This window comes from Rhinatrema bivittatum, chromosome 2 (assembly GCF_901001135.1).
Source record: "Rhinatrema bivittatum chromosome 2, aRhiBiv1.1, whole genome shotgun sequence".
NCBI lineage: Eukaryota > Metazoa > Chordata > Amphibia > Gymnophiona > Rhinatrematidae > Rhinatrema > Rhinatrema bivittatum.
Genome location: NC_042616.1, coordinates 27,516,675 through 27,531,843, shown reverse-complemented (window position 1 = coordinate 27,531,843; position 15,169 = coordinate 27,516,675). Strand labels below are relative to the sequence as shown.

General features: G+C 45.6%; 1 protein-coding gene across 2 annotated transcripts in view; it reads right to left on the bottom strand.

Moving 5' to 3' along the window:
• LOC115085870 (oocyte zinc finger protein XlCOF6-like) overlaps window positions 1-3,991 on the bottom strand; it is a 39,547-nt gene extending 35,556 nt beyond the window's left edge. For both annotated transcript variants that reach the window (XM_029592396.1, XM_029592397.1), the window contains exon 1: window positions 3,617-3,991. In XM_029592396.1, coding sequence (XP_029448256.1) covers window positions 3,617-3,640 — 24 coding nt within the window. In that variant the 5' untranslated portion in view covers window positions 3,641-3,991. The remainder of the gene's footprint in view (window positions 1-3,616) is intronic.
• Window positions 3,992-15,169: the final 11,178 nt, after the last annotated feature.

Sequence of the window (15,169 nt, the reverse complement as noted above, 5' to 3'; positions counted from 1 at the left end):
GGAGGAGCGGAAGAAAAATCTGCTCCGACACAGGTTTCCACCGGGATAACAGTGCCTTCTGCAGGGGCCGCATATGAGCGAAGGCCCTCGGAACCAGGAACAATGTTGATGGCATGGAACCCAAGACCTGCAGATAGTCCCAGACCCGTGGTACTGGTAGACGCAGCAGACAAGAAACTTGTTCCTGTACCTTTCGTACCCTGTCTGCCAACAAGCACTGAACAAGCGCAGTCCTCTTCAGAGTTTGCACGGATGAGCCAATCGTCCAAGTACGGATGGACCAATATTCCTTCCTTCCTCAGGGGCTGCATCCACGACCAGAATCACCTTCGCGAATGTTTGAGGGGGCCATAGCTAGGCCGAAAGGGAGAACCCGAAACTGCAAATGCTGACCCAGCACTTGGAAGAGCAGAAATTTCTGATGGTCCTTCCGAATGGGAATGTGCAGATAGGCCTCGTTCAGATCCAAGGGCGCCAGGAACTCGCCTTTGCGGACCACTGCAATCACTGTACGCAGCATCTTCACTCTGAAGCGAGACACTCGTAGTCTCAAATTCACCCTCTGTAAATCCAAGATGGGGCAGAAGGTGCCCTCCTTCACAGCTGTCCCCACTTCTACCAGGAAGGTTGTCCGCGGTGACTGTGCCCACCAGGGCATCAACCTCCGAGAATCCAACTGCTCCCTTGCCCTTGGGTCTAGGGGTTACAGGCCTGCCAAATAGCACCCCCCTTTAAAAATTTTCCTCCGTGGCACATTACTCAAGATTAACCAACTCCTGCACTGGTTCCAGGATTGGCAATAAAAAAAAATGGATGCCTTAACTTTAAGGTGACCAGGAAGAAAACCTTCCTCTGCTCTCCTGTAACACCTCCATTCCAAGCATTTTCAGGGTCTGAGCTAATAGACCCGACACTGTGAAAGAAACGGAGCAGAGAGCTATGTGGCTCCATGTCAGGCAGGATTTTATCTTCCATTAGAACATAAGAAATTGCCATACTGGGTCAGACCAAGGGTCCATCAAGCCCAGCATCCTGTTTCCAACAGAGGCCAAACCAGGCCACAAGAACCTGCATGCACTCGCTATCGCCGAGATCTTTCCGACCACTAGTAAGGAATATACCCCTTTGTTTCACCACAACATGTTTTTTTGTGGGTGTAATTTATGTTGTCATGTGGCCCCTGCCAGAAATTATACGCCTGTAAGACCACATGTTCAGTTAAGACATGCATGATTGAATATCAGTCATGCATTCAAACACAGAGAGAAGCACCACCTTTGGTAGCACCTTGGTTATCAGCTTCACATTCCCTTTCAGATTTAAGATTTTTTTCTTATCAATGCTCTCACCCCCCTTCAAGGGGTGGAAATTTTTCTGAACGACTACTTCACAGAGAACAAACGTGGATCTTCACTTTACCGACACTGTCTCCCGTTGGCCTTAATTCAGATATCGAATGGGTATATTTTGTATAGATATACGGTATCTATGTAAGTATATGAGATGGGATCATATTATTTATGGGCATATATAATATGATAGTATTGCTGCACCTGTTTCTTCCTCCGTAGTTTTGCTGTCTCAGTATGTCAGTGCTTTTAACTGTAAAATCACTCTCTCTAATCCTATTGGTCAATCTCTGTATTATGTGCCCTCCTGCAATTGGATTATCTGGTTTTGGTGCCAATCCTAGCATCTTTAAAGTCCAATGGTTGGTTTATCTTTTGTCTGAGCTCCTGTCATCAAATGTATGCTTCTGTGAAAGCTTTGCTATCGCTACTACTAGCTGCTATTCCCTTGATTTTATGTTCTTACATTTTAACACTGTTCTATGATTTTCATAATGCGTGAGGTGCAGCAGTTTTGTCCCTCCCGACACAACCTTTTTGGCAAAACACGGTGTCCAATAAATATATCTATACAAAATATACCCATTTGATATCTGAATTAATGTTGCGATCCCTCCTGTAGCTGTGCCACAGGAGGCATCTTACCTTCTCTTCTGGAGGCCGCTTCGAAGCCAGGGCCTCGCCTGCGGACTATCCAGGACTTGCTCCAGGGCCTGGGAGGCCTCGCTGTTCTTGAGGCCTGCCTGTGGCTTGCTTGGACATCCTGGTTCGGCCACGCCCTTCTCCATAGGGGCCGGCCTGCAGCTCTCCACCTCAGTTATAGGGCCAGCGAGGGGCGGTCCAGGTGAACTTCTCCCAGGGAGTTGCCTGCATGCAGCAGTATAAAAGGACTTTCACTTCGGTTCCTGTTTGCCTTTGAATTGGGTTCCACAGTTGCCTGTGTCTTCAGACCGGTCCAGGCCCTCTGTGATCTTTGCTTGTCTTGACGGCTCCCTGTCCTGTGTCTCTGCCCATTTCCTTGATGTTGGTTCCTGATGTTCCTGCTTGCTTTAGGCTGCCAGGAGTGCAGCAACCCGCTTTAGGCTGCCAGGAGTGCAGCAACCCACCTCTTCCCTGTGCTAGTCCTGCTCCTGCGGCTGTAGGACAGGGTGGTCTGCCTGTGTCGATGGGCTGAGTAGGGCGCCCTGAGGGACAGTGCCATTGTCTTCCTTCCCAGCCCTCGTCTGTGATGTCTTTGCTTTAGCCCTCGTCTGTGATGTCTTCAGTGTTCTAAGGACTCTGTCTGCCCTCGTCCTCTGTCCGGCCTGCTGCCCAATGCCGTTACCCAGCGACAGGTCCGAAAGGGCTTGGAACAGTCGGAGGACAGTTCATCAATCAACATTGTGTTGTTGGTTGCCATGGGCGTGCAGGTCCAGCTGAGAGTCAGACTCTGTTCTCTATTCCTGCTTCAGTACCTGCCTGGCTCTCCATGCTCGCATCGGCTCTCCTCCCACGGTGTGGCTTGGGGCTCCTCCCTGAGTCTCGGCATGGTCCAAGGGCTCACTACACCTGCTCTAGAGGCGACTGTGCTCCTCGCGCCTGCAACAGAATCCGAAAGGCCTCCAAGCTCTCGGTTCGTCAGGAAGCGCTCGTAACAATTAAGGCCAACAGGAGACAGTGTCCGTAAAGTGAAGATCCACTTTTGTTCTCTGTGAAGTAGTCTTTCAGAAAAATCTCCACCCCTTGAAGGGGGGTTAGAGCATGGATCAAAAATGTATGGCCAGTCTTAAAAATTTAGGAGTTTTATTTTGAATACATTATGTTTGTTTCTAGATTGTAATAGTCGTTCAATTAATAAGTCTCTCCTTCAAATGTACACTTACTGTAATAAGTTGTTCTAATGTTCATAAAATGTATTAAGTTCTCACCTAAACCGGAGTGAAGGCAGATTGCTATACTTCGGTATATAAAAGACTTGAAATAAATACATAAATTAGGAAGCTGTAAGGACTATAACGTTTGTTACACTCCCCTGTGCTACTAATTTAAATGAGTGTGGTTTGCTTTCCGTTGGCTTATTTGGCTTACTCTTTGCTACTTACCAGATAGACTATCAGGTATGCCTTCACCTTCTTCCCTGCACATTTTTAATTCCTAGTGAATTAGCATATCATTGCATTACTACATCAAGGTTTAAAAAGAATAATCTGGACGTTAAAACCCAGCACACATTTCCTTATCGTACAGATTGATTATGTAGAGGGCGAGAAGTGTGGGCCATCTCCTACCTGAGCAGAAGCTACTGCAGGCATTTTCCACTCTTGTTTTTGCTGCTTTCAGGATCAGAAATTAATTGGGGGCTCTTTCTTGGGCTGGGAAAGATTAGTTGCCTCTTGCTCTTATAGGGGGAGAGGAAAGCTGAGAATTAGAGCGCAGGCGGCGGAGGAGAGTAAAACTGAGAATCAGAGGCGCAGAGCTCGGGAGAGGAAAGCAGAGATTCAGAGCTGCTGGGAGGGGGAGAGGAAAGCTGAGAATTAGAGCCGCAGAGCTCCGAGGATGGGAGGAAGGAAAGGAAAACTGAGAAGCAGAATTGGAGGCGGGGGTTTCTTCTCCGAATCTGATTTTCAGCTGCTTCACACGTGCAGACAGAGCAGTTTTGTCTCCTGCGGGGCGCAGAATGATGACATCACACAGCGGCGCTTCACACTGAAGGCACAGACTGATGACATCACAGTCGAGGGGTAGCTTCCCTGAAGGAGTGGGTGATGGTGAAGAGGGGGGAGGTTACTCTGAGAGGTGGGGACCGGGGAGAAGGCAGTGCCAGAGAGAGGAAGAGTTGCTTAGGGTTTGTCAATTTGCACCAATCTTTAAAGCCTTTGCATAGTGAACCCAGTGATTTCTTTATATAGGGGTTGGATACACTGCTGATGAAGAGGGCTTCCTAAATCAGTTTATCAGGTCTCAAGATGATCTTCCTAAAGAGAATAAGAGTATTTTTTTCTTTATTATTCAGAACATAAGAATGGCCAAGCTGGGCCACACCAGGAGATTTTCACCTCATAGTTGCCCCCTCCTTCCCCCCCCCAATTGTCCTAAAAGAGAAATCCTCTCTGTACCTTGGTGAGCACAGGGCTGGAGAAGAGCAGATATTCCTGCCTCCCCCTCATCCCTTGACCCAGCCCATTATTTGCCAGGAAATTCTTGCAGGATCTCTCTGCAGTGAGGTCACCACAGTCTTTTGGTCTGGGACATTCTTACATCATTTGCCTGTCAGTCACAGGTGATGAATAGAATAGGGGGTTGCACATTGGATATTCACTGAAACTTTTCCACTCAGCCTTGATGCTGTGAGGGCGACAGCGTATGTTGGGTCTTCTCTGAATCGATCCTTGCATTCTGAGGGGGCTTCTTTATTAGCAGTCAAAGGAGGCACCATTTTAGGTTGCAGGAGACCAGGAACAGAGCTTTCTTATGGGTTGTCCCTTTTTTTGTGGAATGGGCTTCCTTTGAAAATCCATCATTTACAGGGTTATAAGCCCTTTCAGAAGCAGGTGAAGGCTCAACTGTTCCGTGAGGCCTTTGGGGGAATGTAGCGTTTTGTATTTTTTTTATAAAATTGTTATATTTCTGATTTTTTAAATATATTATGTATGTGACATCGTAAGCCGCCCAGAACAGATGTCTGGTAATTGGGCGGGGAAGAAATAGCTGTAAATAAATAAATAAATAAATACTGGTTTCTGTCTCAATCTGTTCCTGGAAACAGTGAATTACAGGGAAATGTCCTTGTGAGCCTGCACATCTCAGAACAGGTTGAGCTTTTCTTTTCCACCGGAGTCAGCACGTTCAGCAGTTTTCCAGCTTCCTGCAGCTTCCATCTTTGTTCGTTCAGTAGTTAGGAGTCTGTCACATGAGTTAATCATCAGCCTGCAGGCCTAGTCTGAGCATTAGGTGCAGTGCACAATACAACAGATCAGTCCGACCGCCACACTGTGTTAGCACAAAATGCAAAAATCCCACTGCGAACATTATGGGCTGGATTTTAAGAGGTACGCTTGGGCGTACATTTGTGTGCGCAACCCGGCGCGCACGCATGTTATAAAATCCGGGGTCGGCGCGCGCAAGGTGCACACTTGTGCACCTTGCGAGCGCCGAGCCCTAGGGGAGTCCCAATGGCTTTCCACGTTCCCTCAGAGGCCGCTCCGAAATCGGAGCGGCCTCTGAGGGAACTTTCCTTCCACCACCCCCCCCCCCACCTTCCCCTCCCTAACCAGCCCCCCATCACTACTTAAAACCCCCCCTCACCTTTGTTTTACAAGTTGCGCCTGCCTCTGGGCAGACGTAGGTTGTGCCGGCACGCGATCCCCCAGCCTAGTGGCCCCACAAAGGCCTCTGGCCATGCCCCCGCCCCGGACCACCCACGCCCTGCCCTGGACCGTCGATGCCCCGGGACAAATGCCTTGCGCGCGTCGCCAGGCCTATGCAAAATAGGCTCGGCGCACGTAAACCCCCTGCGCGTGTAAATCCAGCTGGATTTACGCACGCAGGGCTTTTAAAATCTGCCCCTATATGTAAGAGAGAAAAAAAGCCAAAACAAAAAAAAAATTAAAACAAAGATGTGCGGCTTGCAGGAGTGCTCACTTTTTTTTTAATTTTCACTTTATAAAATTTAAAAATACAATAAAGAGACTTTAGAAATTAGAAAAACATAATGAAACTCATAATAAATTTTTGTCTTTTAACACCTTTGCTTGGGACTTCCAGTGACAACATGCAGCTGTGAAGTCTTGTGTGCGAAGAGCTCTGCTTGTGCTGCCTTTTTTACATCTCAAATCTGCCGTTTTATGGCGAAAAAGCTCCTTTTCCCCGAATACAAGTGACAAGCGACAACAAGCGAAACAAGTAGTGAGGTGTGTGAAGGGATGACGGCTAAATCGCAAAGACAAAAGTGGGATAAGGTAAAGACTGGAGAACTGCAAATGGCGTCGGAGTTCGAAAAGTCAATGCAGGATCTTAAAACAGACCTAATTAAAGACATCTCAAAAAATGGGTCGGCGCTCATGGAAGATAAGCTAATTTAAACTACACTTGTCAATAGACAAAATAAAAGGAATCTTTCGAATCACAGAACTGTAGGATTGAGGAACTTGAGTCCTGCATGGTGACACAGGAATCAAATATGGACTGCGTTGAGATGGACTTGCAGGCCCTAAAAAAAGAAAATTCCGTTTTAAAAGATCGGCTTGAAGATCAAGAGAGCAGATGGCGGTGAAATAACCTACGGAATCAGTGAGAGATCCTGACTTGTTGCCACTAGTACAGGTGTGGCTTCCAGAAACTTTGGGCCTATCTCTGACGACGGAGCCGGCGGTAGTGGAAAGAGCTTATCGGCTGGGCACAAATAACCAAAATGCTGTTAAACCGAGGCCGGTGATAGCCAGGATATTGAATTTATCAACAAACAAAAACTTCTCATGGTTTATAAAAAAAAAGAGGAGTAGCACAACCGCTAAAATATGAAGATTCCTAGATCCTCCTGTTCAACGATTATTCAGCAAAGGTCTCGGAGGATCGACGTGCATTTTCGGGAATATGCGCTCCACTATCCTATTGGAAAGAAGGAGGATAGTATAGATGAAGATCAACTAAGGACTGACTAAATCGACAATTTACATTTACATCATTCTATTCATCTACTTGTCAAAGCCTATAACACTCCCTACTAAATAACAATATATTGAATGCTAGCAGTGACAAGATGGCCAGCGGCTATCGTGGGGAATGCTCACTTATGATGTGACTACAGTGAACAGTTTGAAGCCGGAAGGCTATCCTTTCTTCACTATGGAATGCTAAGATCTCTGTTAAGATTGAGAGATTCCTTTACCTTAACCCGCTTATGGCCCACTCGTTTGCTTCAAATCGTATCACGATTGGCAAGCCCGAAGGACATGTCTTCACCCAGAAGAAGGAAGAGCAGAAGTGAATTGGGGAAGATGTGCCCATTAGGAGCAAGGTTCTTGATATGGATGTGTTGTGTTATAATCATATGTATGGTTAGTGATGTGAGGGTATCTGAAGGAATGAATGAAGTGAAACAAGGATTAAGAAGTACCCGGAGGGGTAAGTGTGGTGTTTTGCTGGCTGTGATGTCATACTCTGTGAAAAATAACCTTAATACAGTACATGGGGCTTGGACCTCAAGGCTTGGCTGGGTTGGAAGACCTTATTACTTATTAGGGAAGGACCCACAAAGCAGGACGGTAAACAGTCGAGAATAGCCACGGATGTGAAAAAGACAAAACAAGACCGGAGCCTTGGAAATAGGATTTATTCAATTGATCAGAACCAGCCCGACTCTGGCCAAGTTTGTTGCCCACTTTGTAGGACTAGTCACCAAAATATATCTTTAAGTTGGTTCCACATTCATACCATAAGGTAAAAGCAATTATTTTGATTACAAAAATGATTTTATTTATTTTATTATATTATCTATTTTTTTATATCTTTCACTTTTTATTATTTTTTATCTTATTTTTTATCTTTTTAACCATGTAATTTTATTTTTTAGTGAACATATTACATATGATGCCCAGACATACATCCTATAATTTATCTAATCTCAAGGTATTTCTTTATATATAAAGTTTTTTCTCTATTCTTGATTTTAACAAGCAACTTGTTGTCCTGTTTGCTTAATAACTTTAATTTTATTTTAATGTTGTCAGTTTTATGGTTTATTATGATTTTTCATTGGGTTGTTTTTATTAATATTAAAATTTATGTAATTCCAGAGCCCCTGATGCAGCCATAAAAAGCGAAACTCAGCCAGAATCAGGATGGTTCTGATCAATTGAATAAATCCTATTTCCAAGGCTCCGGTCTTGCTTATTACTTATTATACTGGCAAGTTAACCCTGTTTACAGTACTGATTATGGTTGACCTGAAACTATTATCCGTAAATGTACGGGGATTACATTCCCCTATTAAGCACAAAAAGATTCTGAACCATATAAAAAGGACGAGAGCACAGATTGGGTTCTTACAGGAGACCCATTTATCTGACAAAGAGCACAGAACGTTAAAACAAGATTGGGTGGGTCAATGCTACTATTCATATTATTCCATAAACTTCGCCATCCTGATACATAAAGATTGTCCTTTTGTTATAGACAAGCACATTAAAGATAAGGAAGGCAGATTTCTCATCATATGTGGCACCATTGAGCCACAAAAAATTCTATTGTGCAATGTTTATGCTCCAAACACCTATAGTCATGAGTTTTTTGTAGGCCTGACCTCTGAAATAGGACATCTCCAACACAAACTAATACTAGGAGTGGACTTTAATCTACCCATCGATCCCAAATTAGATACTAAATCCCCAGCAGGGATATAGAGGGGATTCATTTTTTGATGAAAGAGCTTCAATTGATAGATGCTTGGCAAACATTACACCCTACGGAGCTAGACTTTACATATTATTCAAATGTCCACTCTGCTTCAACGGCAGGGGAGCAAGACTGATACTTCACTTTCAATGCATAGCCAGCATGGCTCTCTGCTTCAACAGCAGGGGGGAATGAAAAAAGGTGGATCTATATTCAGGCAACAACCAACAAGGACTGAATTACATAGTCTGGATAAACAGATAAGCATGGGTGTAGCTTATTGCGGTGGTTAATACTCCTAACTAATTAAGCTATTTCACTTAGATGCAGTTCCAACACTGCTCTCTACATTAATGGTGGGGGTGGAAGGGAAATAGAATAAAAAAAGGTTACTAAGAGCCTAGAGAAACAGATAAGTATGTGAGAGGAAAAAAAAAGTGCGAAAGCTTGCTGGGCAGACTGGATGGGCCGTTTGGTCTTCTTCTGCCGTCATTTCTATGTTTCTTATTCAAGAATCGATTTTTTTCTTGATCTCCGCTGATATGCTTCCTAGGCTTAGAGACGCCAGCATTGATCTTATTACGGACTCAGATCATGCACATATATCTATAGACTTAGCCATAATTACACGCCCAAAAACTCCATACCAATGGAGACTCTCCCCGACGCTTTATTACGATACAGAGTTTGTCACATACTGAAAAAGTAAATGGGAAGAATATGCTCAATTTAATTACACGGAGGATATTTCAAGTGATACCTATTGGAACGCTGCCAAAGCTGTATTGCGAGGGCAGATAATTGCATGTGTGGCTCATAAAAATAAGCTTAGAGACCAAGAAATACTCTTGTTGCAAAATCAACTTAGAACTTTAAAAAAAAAAAAAAAAAAGCACATCTCTACCTTGGCCAGCCCACTACAAGACGAAATAACTTCGGTTACAAAAACCCTTAATCACTTGCTATATCAAAGAGAAATACAACGTATTCTTCTTCAATTTAAAACTCAATCTTCTCGCCAGTGGAATAAAGCCGGAAAAACTTCTAGCAAGGTTGATTAAAAATATCAGACCCAAGCATTTCATTACAAATATGGTAGACTAATGGAAATATTCAATCCTCCCAAGCAAAAATCACTGAAATAATGCTCAAATTCTATCAAACACTATATTCGAGAAAAGGAAGATGAAAAAGCCCAAAAAACTTTTTTTTTTAGAACTTGCAGCTACCTCAAATACCAGAAAATTGGCATCTGAGATTATCTAACCCTATCTCTACATCAGAAACATCATATGCAATTAGTCGATTATCTTTGGCAAAAGCACGGGAGGCTGGATGGCTTTGGAGCTGAATTTTACAAGCTCTTAAGAGAGGAAGCGGCAGCCCCCCTTCAAAGCCTATATCAGACGTGTGCTGGTAAAAGCAGTTGGTCTCCAGATATGAATAAAGCCCTAATAGTCATTTTTCCTTAACCCACTAGAGACTTAACTCAGGCAGGCTCGTCTAGGCCCATCTCGTTAATTAACGTGGATGCTAAAAATACTAGCCTCAATATTAGCCAATCATCCCTGACCTCATTGCTCCAGATCAGACAGGAATGGAGTCGCTAACATTCGTAAATTAATTTGTTTTACCCAGACTATGTTATTCAGCCCTTATTGGTTGTTTTTCTTCTCCCCTACCGTTGAAGCAGAGATCTCTCTCACTTACACATACAGGTTTCTCAGTCATACACTTACATTCATGCTATCTCTCTCACACACAAAGGCTCTCAATCACATACAGCTTATCAATCACACACACATACTCTCTTTCACACAAACAGGCTTTCAATCACTCCTTACATACATGCTGTCTCTCTCTCACACACACACACACACACACACACACACAGGATCTCAAACACATATGCATGCTTGCTCACTTTCTCTCTCTCCCCCCACCTAACTAATGACGGCAGCAGCAGCCTCCTCCACTTCCAGTCCTCGCGGCCTCGAGAAAGGACTCCCATCAGGGGCTGACGTTGCTCCTCTTGTGCTCTGTGTCGCGCTGCTCATTCTTCAGGCCACGCTGCTCGCCATGGCACGGTCTCTTCTTCCCGCACGAGGCCACTGCATTCCACTGCCTCTTCCGGACCACGGGGAGGGGGGGGAGGCGGGAAGAAGAAGAAGAGACCGTGCCGGTGCCGCTGTTTCCAGCTCTCCTGCTGCATTCTGCCCGGGCTATCAGGCGGAGGATGAATTCCTATTTCGCTGGGGCAGAGGGAGCTCTGGGCCAGCAGGGGACCGGGAAGTGTAGCGACACACCTGTGTGTACTTCGGGACACACCAGTTGAGAACCGCTGCTCTAGTGGATGGTTTTTCTAGACTCCAGAATAATACGTGACACCCCCTCCGAAAGGCCGAGGGCCTGCACAGTCACCCGGTCAACATCCAAGCCGCGAGAGCCAGGGCTTGTAGGTTGGGGTGGCGGAGCCTGCCCTGGTCCCGGTTGATTAGAGCCGGAGCCGTTCCCAATCGGATCGAAGGGCGCGAGGGCCAAGACCCAAATGGTTGGAAACCAGACCTGATGGGAGCAGTAGGGGGCGATCCTGATCCTGTTGCAACTTCTGGGGTGTTTTTGATAAGAGAGGAAGGGGAGGGTAAGCGTCTAGCAGCCCACTGCACCAGTGAATCAAAAAGGCATCCGCTATCAATCCACTGCTCCTCCAACCTAGGGAGCAGAAGCGGTGCACTTCCCTGTTTTCCAGGGAGGTGGAAGAGGTCTATGTCCGGGGTCCCCCAGGAGCAAAAAATCTGGTTTGCTACTTCTTGATTGAGGGGTGCATTCGTGAGGCCGGAATGCTCGGCTCCAAGCATCTGCTAGGGTGCTGTCCACCCCCCTGGGAGGTGCACTGCCCCGAGGGTGATGCCGTCGCTGATGGCCCACAACCAAATGTGGACCGCCTCCTGACAGTGGGTGAAGGACCCCATTCCAGTGCTCTTTCCTGGGTAGGGCTGTTGCTGTTTGAGTCCTGGGAGTCAGCGGTGTTTTGATCTGGCAGATTTGTCTCTTGGAGTAACTGTATTTTTTGGCAGGCTGTGACAGCTTTCCTTGGAGCGATGTAAATATCCAAAAATACTGTATGTGAGGTATTAAGACAATACAGGACCCGGCTTTAGATGTGAATGTCTCTGATCTGACATCTGAAAAAGGGACTTATGTAGCTTTAAAAGATTTTGTACAATACTTTTAGGTACATGTATTTTTTTTTTTATTTTACAGGTATTTTAGGTAGCCTGGCTTGTTTTGTTTTCTAAATAGGCGGTATATTGGTGTTTTAGAGCCTGATGTAATATTTTTAGTGTTGCCTTTTCTTTGGGATGGTTATAGTTTGGGTGCTGGTAGCTCGTGCTGTTCTTGGGATGGGAAGTTTACTATATTATAATTGCTTATTTGTGGCTCTCTGAGGGCCAAGCCCACACCCATTACATGTAACAACAGGTCTAATGCAATGTGTGTTCCATGTATCTTTTCTGTCTCGGGGGGGGGGGAGAGAGAACTGAGGGAAGAAGACTGAAGGCCCCTGCTATAAATGTCACCGCACGCCACTGCCGCTTTCAGATGGAGACTCTGCGTTCAGTCATAGCGGCAGTAAACAAAGGAGAATTCTTGGCATCACTAGACCTCACGGAGAGGTACCTGCATATACCATTCAGGCTGCAGCACCAGAAGTTCCTAAGGTTTAGGATTCCGGTTTGCGCCCTTCCTATTCGGGATGGCGCCGGCACCATGTGCAGTCATCAAAGTGATGGTGGCAGCAGGCACTGCACTGGGAAGTGGTACTGGTGAGAACACGGGGTAGAAGGGATCGATGCTCTGGTTCTACTTTGCTCCCTGCCCATTTCAAAGGAAAATTACTGCCCCCCCCCCTCCCCGTCCATAATGCTCTTCCATCTGAGTCTACCATCATAGCTTCTGATTTATCTAAATTCAGCTTGAAACCTGCTAGAGGCCCATAGTCCGCAATAGCCGCCAATGCATTGGCAAGGGAATTAACGGGATCAGCCACGTGGAGCATTAAATCATCCGCAAAGGCGGCGATCTTGAAGACCGATTTTTCCTATTTTTTGATTCTCTCAATATTGTTGTTGTAGTTCAGAGCTCGTAAGAGTGGATCTAGAGAGAGGACAGAGAGTACAGGTGGGAGCAGGCAGCCTTGTCAGGTATCCCTCGCTAAAGTGAAATCTTTAGACAATTCCCCATTTATCAAAATCGCCGCCCGTGGGTTGGCCTACATTGTGGTTAAGGAAGACATGAACTGACCATAAAAACCGTATCTATGGAGGGTCGCAAATAAAAATATCCACGAATACCTTTTCGGCGTCATAGCTACTGGATCACTTGGTTCAGTTGTGTATAAGTCTTTGTAGTATTGACAATAAAATCTGTCCGATGTCCTTTGTAGTCATCTTAACCTGACCCTTTGTGTCTTTTAAAGCTAGTACATGGGATTTGCCTTCCCAAGATTTAACGAGACTCGCTAAAAGCTTCCTTGCTTTGTTGCCATGTTTAAAACATTTACGTTTATAGCAGAGAAGGCTGTTTTGGGTCTTTTGCTGAATTAAATCACGTAGGGAAGTTTGAGTCGCATAGAACTGAGTGCGAGTTTCCGGGGAGGGACATTGAGAGTCTCTCTTGTTTGCCGAGCCCAGCTGCTTTTCTAACTGCATTATGGCATGAGCTAGCTAAGCAATTACCTCCCCTCGTACCACAGCTTTAGCCGTATCCCAGTACGGAATCGGATCTGTTTGGTGCTTGTGATTGAAAAAAATCAGATTCCCTCCACTTCTCCCATAAAATAATCTTGAAATTTAACATCATAAGACAGATAAGCTGGAAACTTCCATCTCCCAATGCCTAAAGAGGGGGAAAGTCCTTCAAAGCCCACCCAGTCAGGCGCATGCTCCGAAATAGCAAGCGGGCCTATTTCTGAACCTATCACCTTGACAAAGTGATTTTGGCTTATCAGCATGTAATCCAAGCAGGATTTTGACCCGTGCGCTCTGGAGATATAGGTAAAGTCCCCCTCTTCAGGGTGAAGGCCTCTCCACACATCAACTAGGCCTAAAGTGTTGACACAGGTAGGGAATACCTCGCGAATGGCCAATCCGAGAAATCTGTGTGTGGGGGGGGGTTGCCGGTCTCTAGGTGGATCATACACTGTGTCGAAGCCCCGCCCCTAATACCATAGGCAGATGAGAATGTGAGAGAAGCACGTTAAAAATGATATTACAAAAAAAAGACTGGGGAATATTGGGATGGAGCATGTACATTCCCTATGAAGACCCTTTTGCCATATAAGGTAAAATCCCCCAAAATGTACCGCCCTTCGGGGTCTACCAAAGAGTTATGAAGGAGAGGAGATACCGCCTTGTGGAAGAGAACGGCTGCTCCTGCCTTGCTAGAGTTGGAGGCAGCCGAAAACACTTGTCCCACCCATTGCTTCTGCAGTTTGCTGGTTTCGCCCCTGAGAACGTCTGGGCTCTTGCAGCATGGGCACGTCGTCTTTATGTCCGCCCACCGCCTGCAAGATTCTGTAGCTTTTCGTGACAGAGCCAATACCACATCCACTCCAAGTCCAAGTCCAAGTCATACAGTCAGATTTGTATAAAGATGAAGCCATAGCATCCAATTCACAATGGAAAGTACGGGAGGGCCCCCCTTTATAAAAAAAACACCAGAGAGAAAGTAATATGTGAGAAAAAAAAAGAAAAGAAGAAAGGAAGAAACCTCAACCGAGCCCTTTCAGATGCACTCCAACTGGCCCTCAGATCCAAAAACATAGATCTGTTATATGAAAATAGCGTTTGATAAAGCTGGGCCTGCTCATCAAGAAACCCCAAACAGAAACCAGAGTGGAAGCAAGACAGAGGAATGGAGGCAAAAAATAAAATAAAATAAATGAACTCCACTCCTCCCCTATTAGCAACCACCCTGAGCCATAGGCTCCAGAGGAGAGTCATGGGTGCTGCGAGGGTCCTCCCTCCTCCGCCTGGCTTTGGCAAGGAAGCTGAACTTAAAAACGGAAAAGGAGGTTCCAAAAACAGTCGCTTAAAAGAAGGAAAAGGGAAACGTTCCCTGAGATTCCCGCGGCTTATAGTTTGAAGAGGAAGAAAATCAAATGGCGAGAAAGCTGACAAGCTTCCAAAAGCTCATCACCGAGAAGCTGTCCCACTGCTTCAGCCCGCTTTTAAATCTTCAATGAAGGAATCAGCAGCGGCGACCTCAAGTGAAAATTCGGACTTGCCCATCGTGAAGTCTTTTCCACAGTAAAGAAGATTGCATTTTCAGTTTTGCGGAGCTGCGAGCATGCCGGGGCGAAGGCCTTCCTGCGTGACGCTACTGAGGCAGAGTAAGCATGAAATAATGAAACCTTGTCTCCTGGGAGAGAGGGGAGAAACCCAGAG